This window comes from Prionailurus viverrinus, chromosome C1 (assembly GCF_022837055.1).
Source record: "Prionailurus viverrinus isolate Anna chromosome C1, UM_Priviv_1.0, whole genome shotgun sequence".
Lineage (NCBI taxonomy): Eukaryota > Metazoa > Chordata > Mammalia > Carnivora > Felidae > Prionailurus > Prionailurus viverrinus.
In genome coordinates, this window is record NC_062568.1 from 200,241,846 (window position 1) to 200,258,531 (window position 16,686).

The 16,686-nt window shown below is 55.6% G+C and overlaps 1 protein-coding gene across 2 annotated transcripts in view; it reads left to right on the top strand.

The window, feature by feature from the left end:
- The window catches only part of TMCO4 (transmembrane and coiled-coil domains 4), a 95,150-nt gene extending 78,823 nt beyond the window's left edge, over positions 1-16,327 (top strand). For both annotated transcript variants that reach the window (XM_047870697.1, XM_047870698.1), the window contains 3 exons: positions 1,132-1,249; positions 7,843-7,960; positions 14,812-16,327. In XM_047870697.1, the coding sequence (XP_047726653.1) occupies positions 1,132-1,249; positions 7,843-7,960; positions 14,812-15,153 (578 nt within the window). In that variant the 3' untranslated portion in view covers positions 15,154-16,327. The remainder of the gene's footprint in view (positions 1-1,131; positions 1,250-7,842; positions 7,961-14,811) is intronic.
- Positions 16,328-16,686: the final 359 nt, after the last annotated feature.

Genomic DNA, 16,686 nt, shown 5'->3' on the forward strand with positions numbered 1-16,686 from the left:
GTGTCACTTGCCAGCCATGTGATCTTGAAAATGTAGTTTTCCTTAACTCTAAAATAGGGATAATGGGGTGGGGGGGCACCTGGGTGGCTCAGTCGGTTAAGCGGCCGACTTCAGCTCAGGTCATGATCTCGCGGTCCGTGAGTTCAGGCCCTGCGTCGGGCTCTGTGTTGAACACTCAGAGCCTGGAGCCTGTTTCGGATTCTGTGTCTCCCTCTCTCTCTGACCCTCCCCCATTCATGCTCTATCTCTCTCTGTCTCAAAAATAAACGTTAAAAAAAATAGGGATAATGGGGGGCACCTGGGTGGTTCATTCGGTTAAGCATCCAACTTCGGCTCAGGTCATGATCTTGCGGTTCAGGAGTTCAAGCCCCACGTTGGGCTCTGCGCTAACCGAGCAGAGCCTGCTTTGGATCCTCTGTCTCCCTCTCTTTCTGTGCCTCCCCAGCTCTCTCCCTCTCTCTCTCTTTCTCAAAAATAAACATTAATGGGCACCGGGGTGGCTCAGGCAGTTAGGCGTCCAACTCTTGGTTTCAACTCAGGTCATGATCTCACGGTTCGTGAGCTCAAGCCCCACATCAGACTCTGTGCTAACAGTGAGGAGCCTGCTTGGGATTCTGTCTCTCCCTCTCTGCCCTTCCCCCACTTTCTCTCTCTCTCAAAAAAAAAATAAACGGGCACCTGGGTGGCTTCGACAGTTAAGTGTCCGACTTCTGCTCAGGTCACGATCTCACAGTTTGTGAGTTCGAGCCCCACGTCAGGCTCTGTGCTGACAGCTTGGAGCCTGGAACCTGCTTCGGATTCTGTCTCCCTTTCTCTCTGCCTCTCCCCCGCTCCCACGCTGTCTCTGTCTCTCTCAAAAATAAGTAAGCATTAAAATAAATAAATAAACGTTTTAAATAAAAGAGTATCTTTTTCAAAAAATAAATAAGATAGCGGTAATGGTGCTTTGCAGGACTAGATCAAGCCCACGGCCTGGGCCACACTCTGGAAGCCCCCACTACTGCGTGTGCACGTGTGTGTGTGTGTGAGAGAGAGAGAGAGACATCCCCCTCTTCCGCCACTTTGAAGAGCCCCTTCTGGGCCCCACTGTGGCCAGGGACACTGACAGCCTTTTCTGGGGTCTCTTCCCAGACTGCCAAGGGATCATTGAGGACGTCGTCCTGCTGGGTGCGCCCGTGGAAGGAGAAGCCAAGCACTGGGAGCCTTTCCGGAAGGTGGTGTCTGGGAGGATCATCAACGGCTACTGCAGGTGCGCCGTGCGGGAAGGGGTGGGCGAGTGCGGGGGGCCGAGCTCTCAGAGCACCGTTCCAGGCGGGGCAGGGCGACAGTGCAGGAGCCAGTCCCCACACCGTGCCGCGACCCTCGGCAGGACGCGGGGGCCCGTGAAGGCTGGCGGCCGTGAGGCTGCGAGGGAGCCCCCCCCCCTTGTTGGAGCTTGGAGAAGGAGGACTCGAGGGCTTCAGCCAAGGCCATGCCCCAGCCTCCAGGGAAGAGGAGACCGCAGGAGGTGAGCCTGACAAGGTCCCAGGCCCATCAGCCAAATGAAGCCAAGGACGGGCTGACAGTACTGAAGAGCGGTGGTTTGGAATTGCCCGGACCTGGGTCTTCATGCTGGCCTCAGTTTCTCCATCGGAAAAAGGGGGCGGTGGGTAATAGCAGTAACTCCCCCCAGGGTGTGACGATAGTTAAGTGATCCACAGAGTTGCACGCGGCGCGCATGCTCTGTGATTGACAGAGGGTGTCACTATTTATCCCCGGGACCACCAGCCTTGGGATATTCATTCGACAGACTTGTGAGCACCAGCCTCGCGCCAGCTGCAATAAGGAACACGCCCCAGCCCCGTGGAACCAGCGTCCAGCAAGGAAAATAGGGAAGCAGGCAGCTCCGATCAGGCATCTGGAAGCTCGTCTGCGACACCAAACTCCAGAAGCTGTAAAATCAAGGGCTTTCCCCCAGGTTCCGTGCGGCCTGAGCTGCCGAGAGGGATTGCTAGGCTTGACTCCTCCCGCTGGGCTTCTGGGCTGGGCTTCTGGGACACCCCCCCCCCAACCTCACAGGGAGATCATGTGACACACAGGCTACAAGCTGGATCACCTCCCTAAAATCCAAAACATTACCCCGAATTCTGAAATGCGGTCCTCCAAGGATTTTCGACAAGGGACCTGCATTTTATGGTCCTGATACAAAGCACAGGGTATTGACCAGAAGGTGACATTCTGAGCCCAGAAGAACAGGTTTGGAGTATAGGAAACAGGAAGGTTGGCCGACTAGTTGTGGGCTCCGTGAACACAACTTAACACACAGCCGTTTAGAAAACAAGGAAATAGGCCTCAGGGAAGCAGCTGATCCCTGGGTTTTGGACACGACCATTCCACCAGCCAGCTGGAAACAGAGCATGGAGCTCAGGGAAGTCAGCCGGAGTGAAGGCCAGAGGGGTCACCAGCTGCCACTGAAGCCGGGGGACAGCCGAGATCACTGGCCAGGCAAAGTGGAGAGAGAGAAAAGCGTTGGTTTCCCAATTCTAAGTAATGTGTTTCAGGGAGGAAGAGGTTCCAAGCTGAGGTTGGGGCAACTCGGGATCATCTGGCATTCGGTGCCCGAGACCGTAGCTGGGCATGGGAACACAAAGATGGGCGAGAGGAGAGAGGCTCACGCCCGGTGGAAAGGACGCATGTGGAAATAGACAGTTATGAAAAAAGTCAAAACTAAAAAGATACAATATGAGGGGGAAGGATATAACAAGTATTAGACTCTTACCCAGAACCCCGTGGTGTTACTGCGTTCATCCGTTTTACACATGAGAAAACTGAAGCTCAGGTTAAGTCGTGAAGCCAGTTAACTTTAATTTTAATTTTGACCTAGGCCCAACCATCCTAAGTAGGACCCAAACCTAAATGGAACAGATTCGAAAAGTCTTTATCATTTTGATGATTGAGGCTGCAGCAACGACCGGGTAGTTCAGAGCTAAAGATAAATACGATTTTCAGGCACAGATAGAGGGCATTAGTCAGGACACAGGAGTTCTGACAATCAGTTTGGCTCTATCACTCGTACTGCAAGCTGAGTTCTTAGAACTAGGATATGGTAGGGGTGCCTGGGTGGCTCCGTCGGTTAAGCGTCAGACTTCGGCTCAGGTCATGATCTCGTGGTGTGGGTTCAAAGCCCCGCATCAGGCTCTGTGCTGACAGCTCAGAGCCTGGAGCCTGTCTTGTAGTCTCTGTCTCCTTCTCTCTCTGCCCCTCCCCACTGTGCTCTGTCTCTCTCTGTCTCTCAAAACTAAATAAATGTAAAAAAAAAAAGAAAAGAAAAGAAAAGAATTAGGATACTGTAGGAAGAACAAAGAAACAAAAGACAGAGCCATAATATATAAAGAGCTCATGCAAATCAATAAAAAAAACCTAATAAGAAAATAGTCAAAGGAGATCTACACAGAAACTCACAGAATAAATACGGTCGATAAATGTTTTAAAAGATGCCACCCTCATCATTAATGAAATACATGCAGATAAAATCAGTAAGATACCATTTATCAACATGAATAACATTCAGTGTCGGTAAAGATGTAGAGAAATGGGCATTGCCATACACTGTTGGCCACAGTTGAACTTAGTAAATACTTTATGGAGAACAGTTGCCCATATCCATCAAAATTTTTAATGTGCCGATGTTCTGATCCCACACATTCTGATTTCTGTGATCCTGCTCTACTGGACAGGGACACACACACACACACACACACACACACACACAGAAACGGATGTGCAAAGAGAGACATTGCAGCTTCGTTTCTAATTAAAAATTTAAAACGATCTAAATGACCACGAATTGGAGAACAGTTAAGGGGGGGAAGCAAGCACAGCTCACATATCGTGAGTCCACTTCTGAGGGAAGAAACTTGTGTGTGTGCATATGCGTATCTATATGTCCGTACATACACAGGAAGGTCCAGAAGGCCCATAGGAAACTGATAACGGTGGCCACCCCTAAAGATTGGAAGTCAGGCATAAAAGAGACTTTAATTTGATTTTTTTTTAATATTCTTTTTTTTTCAACGTTTATTTATTTTTGGGACAGAGAGAGACAGAGCATGAATGGGGGAGGGGCAGAGAGAGAGGGAGACACAGAATCGGAAACAGGCTCCAGGCTCCGAGCCATCAGCCCAGAGCCCGACGCGGGGCTCGAACTCACGGACCGTGAGATCGTGACCTGGCTGAAGTCGGACGCTTAACCGACTGCGCCATCCAGGCGCCCCTAATTTGATTTTTTTTTAAGTAAGGATAGTTTTAAAAACAAGCGAAGAAAATGAATGGACAAAGCTTCAATTGGGGGTCAGGCAGCCTTCAGTTAAAATCTTGGTTCTGCCAGTTACCTGCCTATTGGGTGGCTTTGGACAAACAACTCTGAATCTCAGTATTCCCACCTGTGAAGTGGTGATAACAGTCCCTCCTGCACAGAGGTTCTGGGGAGATTAAACGACGTTATTTAGGAAACACACTGGCTCTTAGTAGGTGCCCAATAAACTATAGCGGTTATAATAACGGGGCCTGTTCACACGGCGCATGATTTTTTGGTGTTTTTCATAAACAGCAAAGGGAAAGAATTAAAATTGCATGGGTGCAATATGAAAGCAGCAAAAACATATTAAATTCATCTGTTCTGCTGCAAACCTGAGGCTAATAAGCTTGGTTTTCAATTATTTTGAAATTGAGCCATCTCTCTAGAGAAAGGAAGAGGAGGAGGAAATCCAGGAAAGAAGGGGGCAAAACACAGACAAAACAGTAACTATGGTTTCTTGGTTAAACTGAGCACCGACCAGGATTTTATATTCTTGGCCCCCAAAGGTGTTTTACTTGCATTGAACCTACTTAAATATGATGGGTGGAGGGAAAGGGTGGGGGAAGCTTCAGGGCAACACTGCCAAACAGCATACATTTATAATTTTATCGTACGCATTAATAAAGCTCTTTGCAAATCTGTTCGCTTGGCTGGGCTTTCGTGAACCGCCCGGAAGCTAGCCGGGGCGAGTGGTAATGCTCCCTGTTGTACGGTGAGGAAACCGAAGCTCAGAGAGGGTCAGGTGCCTTGCCAAGGTCACACAGCAGAGCCAGGATATGAACTCAGGCAGGCCTGTCTCACTCCACGGTGAGAGGGTTTCATTCTGAGCCTCCCGGGGCACTTCTTGCGGTCGCCGCTTCGAGAACCCCATGAGGAGGGGATGATGGGAAAAGAGGCAGTGAGGACGCCTGCCTGCACGTGGCCTCCAGGCCTGGGAGCAACCAAGGCAGCCCTCCCACAGGCCTTGTGGTGGCGAATCAAGAGTTCGGTCATGATTGGTATATCGGCAGGGCCTGGAGGGTCACTGAAGCCGGGCTCGCCGGGCCCCCACCAGGGAGCACTGATCCAGCTCAGAATACAGGACTAAGGCACAGTTTTGCCAGCAGCAAGCTCTCTGCCTAGAAAAGGAGAAAGACCCAAGAACGGACACACAGAAGGCATGGGACTAACGTCCCCAAAGGAACATATATACCAGGCACGTGAGGCACAAAGGATTAATAATACGGGGGGCAGGGGAGGGTGCCTCAGGAGCACTCCCTGGGGGAGGTGATGTCCAAGCTGAATTTTGAAAGGATGGACAAGAGCCCATCAGACGCTGGAAGACAAGGCCAAGCAAGAAGGCCCACAGCAGGAGGCGTAATCAGACCAGATGCTTCCAGAAGATTCACGTGTGTGGGCACCACCTACGTGATGTGCCACCTCAGCGTATGCTCCTGCCCACCCTGGGAAGTAAGATGCAGTGAGGAGACTGAGGCTCAGAGGAGGCAAGCAACTCGCCCAAGGTCACACAGCGAGTAACAAGGTGGGACCTGAGCCTGGCTCTGTGTGGTCCCGTGCATAGGATCACGGCCCGCCCTGGGCGAGAGAGGCAGCTGCCAGATGGAGAAGAGTCCCGAATGCCAGTGAAGACCCTATGGTTTGCTCAGCACAATTTAGAAGATACAGAACCTTCCAACATATGTTCCTGTTCTGTCCCTAAATGTGTACCAACAAGTAAGTGCAGTCAACGTTCTACGTACAGTGTTGTGATCATTAAGACAGAAACAGTTTGGAAGGACTAAGGCTGACTCTACTCATTTAAAACTGTCTACAGCAGAAATATTTACAGACCACCCTCCTACCCAGTATCTGATGCTCGGAAGTCGTGATCAATGCAAAACAACAACTTGAGTTCATCTTTCTTCTCCCCTTAGTCATCCGTGCTTCGAGACAGTGCTTCTCGGGCCCTCAATATTAAGATAATCCCTGGGACTTGCAAGGATTGCTCCCTGGAGAGAGAAAAGGAATTTTCTAGAAGAGAAGGCCCAGAGGCCACGGGGAGGCACAGTCGGCTTCTCAGAGAGAAGAGCAGTGGTCAGATGAGGGTTTAAGGAAGGCCGCAGTGGCACATGGGAGGTGAGGCCAGGAGCAGGGAGAGCGGGGAGAAGGCTGCTGCATTGGTTCCTGGGGACTGGAGTGCCTGATCTCAGGGCTGGGGCACACGGGATGGGTGCAGGGGCAGGTAATAAGAATCAGCAGGACTCTGTGGTGACTTGGTCGTCGGGGAAAAGGGGGCCTAAGACACTGCCCTGCTGGTTTCTGCCTGAGGGACCAGGAGGATGGCAGTGGAGAGGGAATCCGGGCCGGTGAGCTCGAGTGTGGGACACATCAGGAAGGTCTGTAGGGGGCCCCTCGACTCTGGGCCCCGGTCCGTCCAGGGGTCTCCGGGGTGGTAAGCACACAAGCGCCCATGCGGTCAGAGAGCACCTACAAGGGAGCCTGGGGAGTTCCCCCAAACCCTGGGCCCCAGACAGCAGTCACAGAGACAGGGCAGGGACCCCTGACTCTGACCCCTTCTTCCCTCGCGCCGCACGGGGGCCCTTCTTCCACGGAAGAACGCAAAAATAACGGACTCAAGTCGCCGTACGAACCAGAGTCAGAATCAGTCTAAATAAAAGACAACCAGGTCTGCTAAGTTAGATGCAAGTCCTGGATGCAGAGGGGAGGCGAGGAGTGTCCACTTGCACAGACCTGCTGAGCACCGAGGCCAAGGGCACGGCTCTTGGTTGGCCCAGCTTCAGCCGGACAAAGTCAGGGGTTCGAGGGGAAGGCTGTCTCGTGGGCCCCTCAGACCATGTCCCCCACAGATGGTGCCCCTTGCACCCGAAGAAACAGGCAGCATGGGGTCCAGGGTTCTCTTCCCTCAGGACTGTGTGTGTGGCTGGGGATGCGGGTGCCGGGAGCAGGGTTCACCGCACCCCCTGAAGGTGGAGGACAGTTCCCAGGGCGTGACCTGCCTGGACAAACACCTTCGCCTCTTCCAAGATGACTGAGGGCAGGGAGGCCTGCGGGCTGGGCCGGGCCTGACTCAGAGGGCGAGCTGGACAGACAGGAACCCAGACCTCAGAGTTCCGTGCCACAGAGCAGGGTAGACCCCCCAGCCCCCCGCAGCCCCTTCACACCAGGAGGATCCCTGCTGCCTCTCTCTCGTGGAGCCCCAGACCAGCCACCCTGGGAGCCGGAGCCCCCTCCAAAGCCACATGCTGACTTGTGAGAACCTCATCTGGCTCCCTCATTCACTCACCCAGCACACACCCCACCACTGCGCGCCAGGCACAGTTGTCGGCGGTGGGGACCCAGCACGAACAGAGCGGGCAGCACCCCCAAAGAGGCGGCCACTGCTCCACCATCGTGCCCCGCCGCGTGCGGCCAGGGCCCCGGTTTCCCGCAAACGTGCTGGTCCCGCCAGGCTGTCCAGGGCCAGCTGGGGCTCCCAAGGCTGACGGCCCCCACTTCTCTGCCCGCAGGGGGGACTGGCTGCTGAGCTTCGTGTACCGCACGTCCTCGGTGCAGCTCCGCGTCGCCGGCCTACAGCCCGTGCTGCTGCAGGACAGGAGGGTAGAGAACGTGGACCTGTCCTCTGTCGTGAGTATCGCCCGTCCCGCCTAGGGCCCTGCGTCGGCCAGTGGGGGTGCTTTGGGACTCCAGCCCAGCCACCGCCAGCCCCAGGGCCACTGGCCCATTTCACCCCAGAGGAGGGAGGTCATAAGAATTTGCTTACGAAGAGGTCATCACTCCTGTTTACGGGTGCCGTCTTTGTGCTAGAGCTTTGCCACCAGCTCCTTTACACACATTGTCTCTAATCCTTACACAGCCCCGGGGGCCGCCATGGTTAGGCCCATTTCACAGATGAGGAAAAGCGAGGCTTAGAAAAGTTCTTGTCATACAACTGGCAATCAGTAGCCTGGATGTGCCCCTCCAGAGCCATGCTCTCGGCCCTACATTGGTGCCCTCCCCCTATTTCCCACCCCCAGTTACTAGTCAGGACAGACTGTTCCCCCCAGAAGTAAGGAGAGCAACCAGAGGGCGCAGGTGGGGGGACTGGGGCTTGACCACAGCAGACGTCCCCGACTGCCAGGCGGTGACACTGTGGAATGCAGGGCAGGGAAAGTGTGTTCCAAGGACCACCCACCTTGGAATCATCGGTGGGGGGTTATTTAAAATGTAGGACACCCCCCCACACACACACACACACACGGGACACCAGGAAAAATAATATAAATAAATAAGGAAAGAAATAAAATGCAGACCTTTAGATCAGTCTCTCGGGGTAGAGCCTGCCGGTAGCCTGCCAGTCTACGGTTGAACAGACCCCTCCCTCCCCAGTGGTTCTGGACATCTAAGACTAGGCTTCGATGGAGAGCGCAGATGGCTCAAAAGACTTCTTGCTGGAGATGGGGTGGGACAAACCTAACTTGAGGTTCTAGATCCACCTGCCGGGCTTGAAGGAGCCTCATCCACCTGCGCATGCCTGTCACAGGGAGCTGTCTGTGGGGCACTTGCCGTCCAGCTCTGAGCTGGACTCAGCCTTTGCAGGTACCAGTGTCCCCATCGTACAGATGAGGACACCGAGGCTCAGAGAGGCTAAGGGACTTGCCCAGGGTCACACAGTGGGAACATGGCCAAGCAGGACTCAACCCCAAGTCTGAAGCCAGTGGGCATCGCCCCTGCTCGGAGAGCTGTGGCCGGCAGTGGGAGAGGGGCCCGCTACCAGGAAGGCGAGGGCACTGAGCTGCAGCGACATCCACAGGCCGCCTCCAGCCAGGGAAAATCCTTGTGATGCAAGGGGCCCCTGAGAACAAGAACGAGCATCTGATTGTTACATGGTTGGCCCCAGGCGTCAGGTGCCAAGCACTTCCCAGGCGTGGCCCAGGCTTCCCAGGTTCCAACCAGGCACCCGAAAGTAGACAAAGCAGACCCCTGGGGGGGCATCTGAAAGCCCCTGGGGGGAGAGGCGCTCTGGAAGACTTCCCCAGCGACACCCACGCCTCACCTGGATGGTGGATGGAGCTGGGCACCTTGGACCCTGCCCTCGCGCACAGCTCACTCAGGGCCGTGTGGTTGTTGAAACCTGCCCGAGGTCTGAAAGCAGCACAGGAGAATATTGCACAAAACACTTAAGGCCAGAACTTTCTCAGGCACTGCCGCCACTGAAGCCCATGGGCCGTGTCCTTTGCCTGAGCCTCTCACTCAGCCTGCCGCCGTGCTGCTGGGCCACTTCCTCCTCGCTTACATCGTTGCTCCCCAAGTACCCAGGACGCTCGCACACAAGTCCCAACCCCCCAGAAGAACACGGATGGAGCAGCCCCCTGCCTTCCTAAAACATATATATATTTTTTAATGGTGTTTTTTTTTTTTTTTTTTTTGAGAGAGAGACAGAGCATGAGCGGGGAAAGGGCAGAGGGAAAGGGACCCCAGAATCCGAAACAGGCTCCAGGCTCTGAGCTGTCAGCACAGAGCCCTACACGGGGCTCAAACTCACAAACCGCGAGATCATGACCTGAGCCAAGGTCGGACCCTTAACCGACCGAGCCACCCAGGTGCCCCAACCCCCTGCCTTCCTAACTGGTAGCCTCAGAGGCTGGCGTTTGGCCCGAGAAAAAGGACCTTCTAGACTCACACATACGCAAGACTGATGGTTCCTGGTTAGAGAGACGGTCTTCCCGGGACAGATAAGAGCTTCTACCCCCAGCGCCACAGGAGGCTCCTTGGGTCATCTGTCTCCCTGATAGACCAGCTTCACATGATGCGAACCTCATGGCAGCCTGTGTAGTCGGTACTGGGCATCCCCCAATCACAGGTTGGAAACCTGAGACCTGACGGAATGGGCTCATGGAGCCAGAGGTCGTGGATCCGGGCCCTGAAACCAGGCCCAGGGCTGTGCTGTCCACTTCCCTGTGGGGTGACAAGACCGGGAAACCACAGGACCACAGCGAGGCCTCCTGACCGTGTCCAGGGGTCGCCGTCCTATTTAAGGGTCGCTGTTCCCTGAAGGGGTGAAGGACAGAAGTGACTTGGTGCCTCACCATGCCCAGTCTCCCTCTGCCACAAGAATCAAAGGTGCAAAGGGTCGGAAGAAACGTCCTCGTGCGTGAAATTCCCTTTAAACACCACAGAGCCCTGGCAAGACCCGCTTTCCGCCCTGGGGAGCCCCTGAGTGGGACACAGTGACAAGAGCACAGCAGCATTTGGCACCAGAGAGGCCAGGCTCTGCCGCTGGTATACTGGCTGTGTGACCTCAGGCCAGTTACTCAGCCTCTCTGTGCCTCAGTTTTCTCCTACACAAGATGGGGGGAGTCCCCTGCCTTCCGGGGCAGCACAAGTAAGATGCTTGCTGCCTCGTAGGCCTTCATGTAATACTAGTTCCCTCCTGTCCTACCCCTGCCACCGTCTTCAGTTCTTTCGCCCCTCAGACCCCTCTCCCTCCTCAGACCATCTTTGAGGCGGCTTCTCGCTTCGGAGATCGGAGATCGCAGCTCTTTATCACTTCAGGAACACAGCACAAAAACAGCAGTGCCGTCCTCTTCTGGGTAATTGGAGGTAGTTAGCATTGCTTTGGTGCTGAAAATCCTTGCTGGAGGAGAGGCCGCCGGCCAGTGAGTTCCCTTTGCTGCTGCCCAGGTGCTCCGGGCAGAGGCCTGCGCGGTCCGCCTTCTCCCTGCCGGGCCGCGGGCAGAGCCCTTGCGCACCAGCCCGGCGTCGGCCACCCACCCAGCCGTGGTCCGCGGTGGCTCCTGGTGGCGGACAAGCCTAAGCCCGCAGGGAGTGAGGGGCTGGCCCCGTCGCAGGCAGTTGGGGTGAACGAAGCCGACGAAGTCCAGGCGGCCCTCCTGCCCTTCGGCCTGTCCCGTGTGGGGACCGGGGTGCAGCGGCTGGGGGCGTCTGGCTCGGGCGGGGCCAACTCCTGAAATGTTCACGGGGTTTCCGCTCTTCACGGCCCTAAGGAAATGCCAGCTGACTTGTAGAACTTAGCGCAGGGCTGGGCTCCAACGGTGGCAGTAAGAAAGCGGGCGTGTGCGAGGTGCTGCTGGACCTGCTTTGCAGACCTTATGTCGCCCGTCCCCGTAGCGGTCCCGTGAGGCAGGGACGGTAGCCCATTGTACAGGCGTGGAAACCGAGGCTGCATGCGAGCGGTCGAGCCAGGTGAACCTGCGGGGAGCGGGCAGGGCCCGTGCTCTTTGCCGTTGGACTCGTGTTGCCCACGCCCACACGTCTCTGTGGTGTCCCGCCGGTGACCTCTACCTCCGGGTCAAGGAGTCTGCCACGCGTATTAGCTCACTGACTCCTCCCACCAGCGCACGTGACGCGGGTGCCTTCCCTAGCCCCGCTTGACAGATGTGGACACTGAGGCCCAAGGGGTAAAGGAACCCGAAGGGGCCCGATGGGCTTGGAAGGAGTTACTGGCGGGCAGAGGCGGGCAGCAGCGGCCCAGTCGAGGCGGGTCCCAAGATGCCTCACGAGGCAGCAAACAGGCAGTGCTGAGGCCGGTCCAGGCAGCGCGGGTCACCGGGCGCCGGGCCAGCCGTGGGCAGTGCGGCGAGTTAGAAGGGGCCCCTGCGCTCCCTAGGCTCACAGTCCCATCGGAGGATACAAATGAGCAAGCAGACGAAGACAGTGGGGTGCGGCGGACACGGTCACAGAGGAGCCCCCGGGGACAGTCCCTAGCCAGGGAAGGCCAGAGCTGTGTCCCAGAGCCAGGGAAAGCCAGGGAAGGAAGAAGAGCCGCGTGGTGGGATTTCCACCTGCAGTCAGCGGTAGCCGGGGGCCACAAACCCCTCCCTTCCTGCCTGCCTGCCTCCACCCAGCCCAGCACCGGCCCTTCACTAAAGTTCTTGTTTGTCCCTGTGGGTCTAGGTTTCTGCTGGCCGGACCCTGAGGTGTGATGGCTGGAGCCCGGTCAGCCATCTTGGGTTCCCAGGTGGATCAGCCCAGCCAACTCCCTGCCCTCCATCCCCTATTGTCCCTTCCAGGGAAATTAAGGCAAGGGAAGTCACTCACGCTCACGCAGCGCCAGCCCTGTGCCGTGTACCTCGCGGCTTGTACGTATTATTTCTTCCCCTGCACCCCGTGAGGTAGGCATCACTAACTCTAACTGGGTGATGTCCCTGTGAAAGTGTTTTGAGCCATAACACAAGACATGCCCTAGTGGGAGGTAACGTATGCTGCTTCCTGCGAAGTGCCAGGCCCTTGAACCCTTGGCACAGACTTTCCTCATCTTACAGATGGAGAAGCTGGAGGTCGGGACATCGCTAAGACTCACCCCAGTTCCTCATAAAAGAAGGGGCTGGAACCCCCGTTTCTCCGAGTCCGAAGTTAGGTCCACCCTCTGTGGAAAGACGCTGCCCCGCCCTGCCCTCCGCCCGGAACGCAGGGATCCGAAAAGCCCCCCCCCCCGTCTGGGCGTACGTGCGTGTGTGTTCGCTGAACGCTGTTGCAAAGTGTCTGTAGAGAAAGGTTCTGGTCATGAGCAAACCACCAGGCTGTGCAGGAAATTGTGTCTTCGTGTTCTTGAGAAATCATTTGAATAGCGTGTGATGTGTGGTTCCGGTGAACGTTAGCAGCAGAGCCTTCGTGCGGTTTCCTAAGCGTCCCTGGCGTTTTTCCTGTCTTCTTTCTAAACAACAAGGAATGTTCTGGGTTGCACTCACCTTGGGCACTAAGCGGACCCCCCCGGAACTGGCGGGGAGGGCGGGAGGCTGCCTTTCAGGGAGCAGATCCCAGCTGAACAGCCCCCACTGCAGCATCTCGAAAACAGCACCACACGGCTTGGCCTTCAAACGTGCTGTGTGTCGTGAAGCAAACCACCACCCCTCTCTGGACTTTGCTTTCCTCTTCAGTAAAATGACAAATGATTTTCAGCATTCCCCACCGCAGCCGGTTCTCTACGAAGAGACCAGGCCCCAGATGCCAATCCCGACTCGGACACTTCCTAGCTAGATGACCCTGGGCAACTCATCTTACCTCTGCAGGGCTCAATTTCTTCGTCTACAGTTAGCAGCCGACACCTGTCACAGGACTGTATCCATTAAGCTCGTCTCCTGCAGTGTATTATGGACCTACTCCATACGGGGCATTGTCCGTTATCACGGTGAGGCATCGGGCATTCTCAGCCACCCCTGAAGCCAACACAAAAATGGGGGTGTCCCTATTCTCCGAGGAAGAAGGTGGGCACTTCTGAGTCCTCCACCTTTGTCATAGTAAAGATTCAGGGCCAAGGAACAGAGGCCCAGCTGAGGTAGCTTGAACACACAAGAGTTGCTGCTGTCAGGGAAGGAAAGGCCAGAATAGGCAGTTCAGGGCTGGTATGGTAGCTGTGCAGGCTTCAGGGGTCAAAATTCCCTCTTGCTTGTAGAGGGCCAACTCTGGCCCAAGATTGCCGCTTAGGCTCTGGCCATCGCATCTGAATTCCAGCAAGCAGGAAAGAGGACGTGGAGGAGAGAAGGGCACTCCCTCTGCCTTTTAAAAAAAATAAGCTCTATTCCCAGCACGGGACTTGAACTCACGACCCCAAGATCAAGAGTCGCATTCTCCACTGACTAAGCCCAAAAAACTAAAAATAAAGAGGCACCCAAAGGGTGCCACATAACACTACTGCTGCTTCCCGTGGCCAACCCTTGTCACAACACTACACTCAGCTACAAGGGACGGGGGAGAATGTACTCAGCTATGAGTTCTCATGACAGAGAAACGGGGAGCGAGAATTGAAGGACGTACCTAGCAGTCTGCGCCGCAGCTGTTTTCAGTTTGGGGGCTTTTCCCGAAGGAATCCTCCCAGCCACGCTCTGATGTAGCTACTCTTACTGTTCCATTTTACAGCTGAGGCAAGTGGAGGTCCGAGGTCTAGAGAGGCTCGCTCGCGGTCCCACAGCTGTGAGCAGCAGGGAGCTTCTGCCGTACCTGAAAGCTGCTGGCAGAGAATGAGAACTTCCACCCCAACTTTCTATCAGGAGATTCCTTCCTGCCCCCAACGGACCCAGACTATGTAGAGAAACATCCTTCATCTTTATTTAATAAACTCTAGGGGCGCCTGGGGTGGCTCAGTTGGTTGAGTGTCCGACTTTGGCTCAGGTCATGATCTCATGGGTTCGTGAGTTCAAGCCCCGCGTCGGGCTCTGTGCTGACAGCTGGGAGCCTGCTTCCAGATTCTCTGCCTCTCTCTCTCTCTCTCTCTCTGCCCCTATCCAACCTGGCTCCCTCCATCTCTCTCTCAAAAAAAATAAAAAAAATAATGAATTCCGGAGTGGCCTTGAACCCAGAGGCTTCCCAACCCACTCTGGATTTGAGAGTCCTTGAGAGCTAGACTCCTGGTGTCAGGGATCGGGTTGCTGAGGCTGCTGAGGGAGGAGAGGGTGAGGCCCAGGAGTGTAGCTTGGGGCCCTGGGGAGGGCAGGGCTCTGACCACCCACCACGGGTCACTCACTGCTCCCCCCCTGCAGGTCAGCGGCCATCTGGACTACGCCAAGCAGATGGACGTCATCCTGAAGACTGTGGGCATCCACACCAAGCCAGGCTGGGACGAAAAGGGGCTCCTGCTGGCCCCAGGCAGCCTGCCCCAGGAGGAGCCTCACCAGACAGGAGCCGCCTCCTCATCAGACAAGACCACACCTGGAGACAGCCCCAAAGTGGCCACAGGCACTGACCCTAGCCGAGCCCCGGGGCCAGCAGGGCTGGACCCTGCCGAGAGTCCCCAGATCTGCGGCCACGGCATGGGCCCCAACCCACTGGGCTGCCCCGATTGTGCCAGCAAGACCCAGGGGCCCTGCGCAGGGCTGGACTGACCGCAGAAGGGGACTGGAGCTGTCTTCCCAGGCTCCTAGATGCAACACTCTCTTACCCCTCCACCAGGTGCCCCCCACGAGTCTGAATGTCCACTGGTGCCTTTCCTAAGTCGAAGGCGTTGGAATTGAAAAGAAAGGAATTGGAAGGAGGGGGATTCACAGAGAGACAGCGTTCCCTCTGTGAGCAAGCAAGGCCAGAGCCCTGCAGAGACGACCAAGCACAGTTAGAGCCCCAGGACTCAACCAGCCTTGGGCTTCCTATACTTCAGGTCACAGTTGTGCGGTCTGGCTGACCATCTGGGGGCCTGGGGGGCTCTCTGGGGCCCAAGGCTCCCAAGGCACCATTCCCACCCCCCCAAAGCCCCAGTAAATCCTGGTGAATGCCCATACTCCAGTGCTGCCCCACAGGCAGAGCAGGCACAGATGGGGAGCCAGCAGTCTACTCTCTGCTCTTGGGAGATCTGATCAGATTTGCCTTGTACAGCTACCCAGGCTGTGCACTGCAGAACCACAGGAGCTTCAATCACATGAATGTGATATAACGGGCACACTCCCCCAGTTGTGCTATGGTGGCCCTGGATCTAACTGGCATAGTGTGCTGAATATATGCTGAATCAGCATGCGCTATGGTGGGGAAGGATTTCCTAGAACAGGAAGAGGTGATCATGATTATCATAATAAAAATAACAATAGCTACCACTTATTGAGAATTTACCATGGACGGAGTGCTTTCATGAGTTGTCTCAGCTGACCCTACCAATAGCTATGAGGTAGCTACTGCTATTACCTTCATGTTACTGAAGGTTATTGAGATCCAGAGAGGTTAGGTAACCTGCTCAACATCACACAGCTGGTCAGTCTCAAACTCCAGTCAGATTCCAGACTCTTGGCCACTGTATCTGTATCTCCTTTGCTCCTCCCAGTGCTCCTGAATGACAGGGCCAGAGAAGGTCATCCTCCATTGTGCAGAGGGGAAAACCAAGGTCCAGGCAGAGTAAGTATTGACAAGCCCTGGGGCAGGCTGCCAGGAGGAGGACGGCAGAAGGAACTAGAATATTAGCGCCAAATGGACCCTCACGTATGCGTTTGCTCGTTCATTCAACAGATATTTACAGAACTCCTGCTGCTCTGAGTCCGGACAGCCCATTTCGCCCAGGGTCTCACCTACTTCACCAGCTGCTTGTCCATCCCAAGGGGCCCCTCAAGCAAATCCAGTCCACACCATGGTCACTGCCTCAGGTAGTGTTTATTGGGAGTCCACTCAGGCAGGCCTGGGGGCTGAGGGGAAGCCCCAACAAGCACCATGACCCCTCTGTGGCTGGTGGCCAGGGCCAGAATTGACTCTAATCAGCACCAAGGAGAGCGCCCGGCCGCCATGGAGGGCCCCCTGGGAGTTTGGGTTGGTGGAAACTGGGGAGGCCTCTGACTGAAAAAGAACTTACGGCAGGTGAACTGTGGAGACCAAGAGTCCCCCCGCCTCAAAGGCAACCCAGGCTCCTGTGCCAGGGTCCACCTACCTGCCCGAGGGCAGTA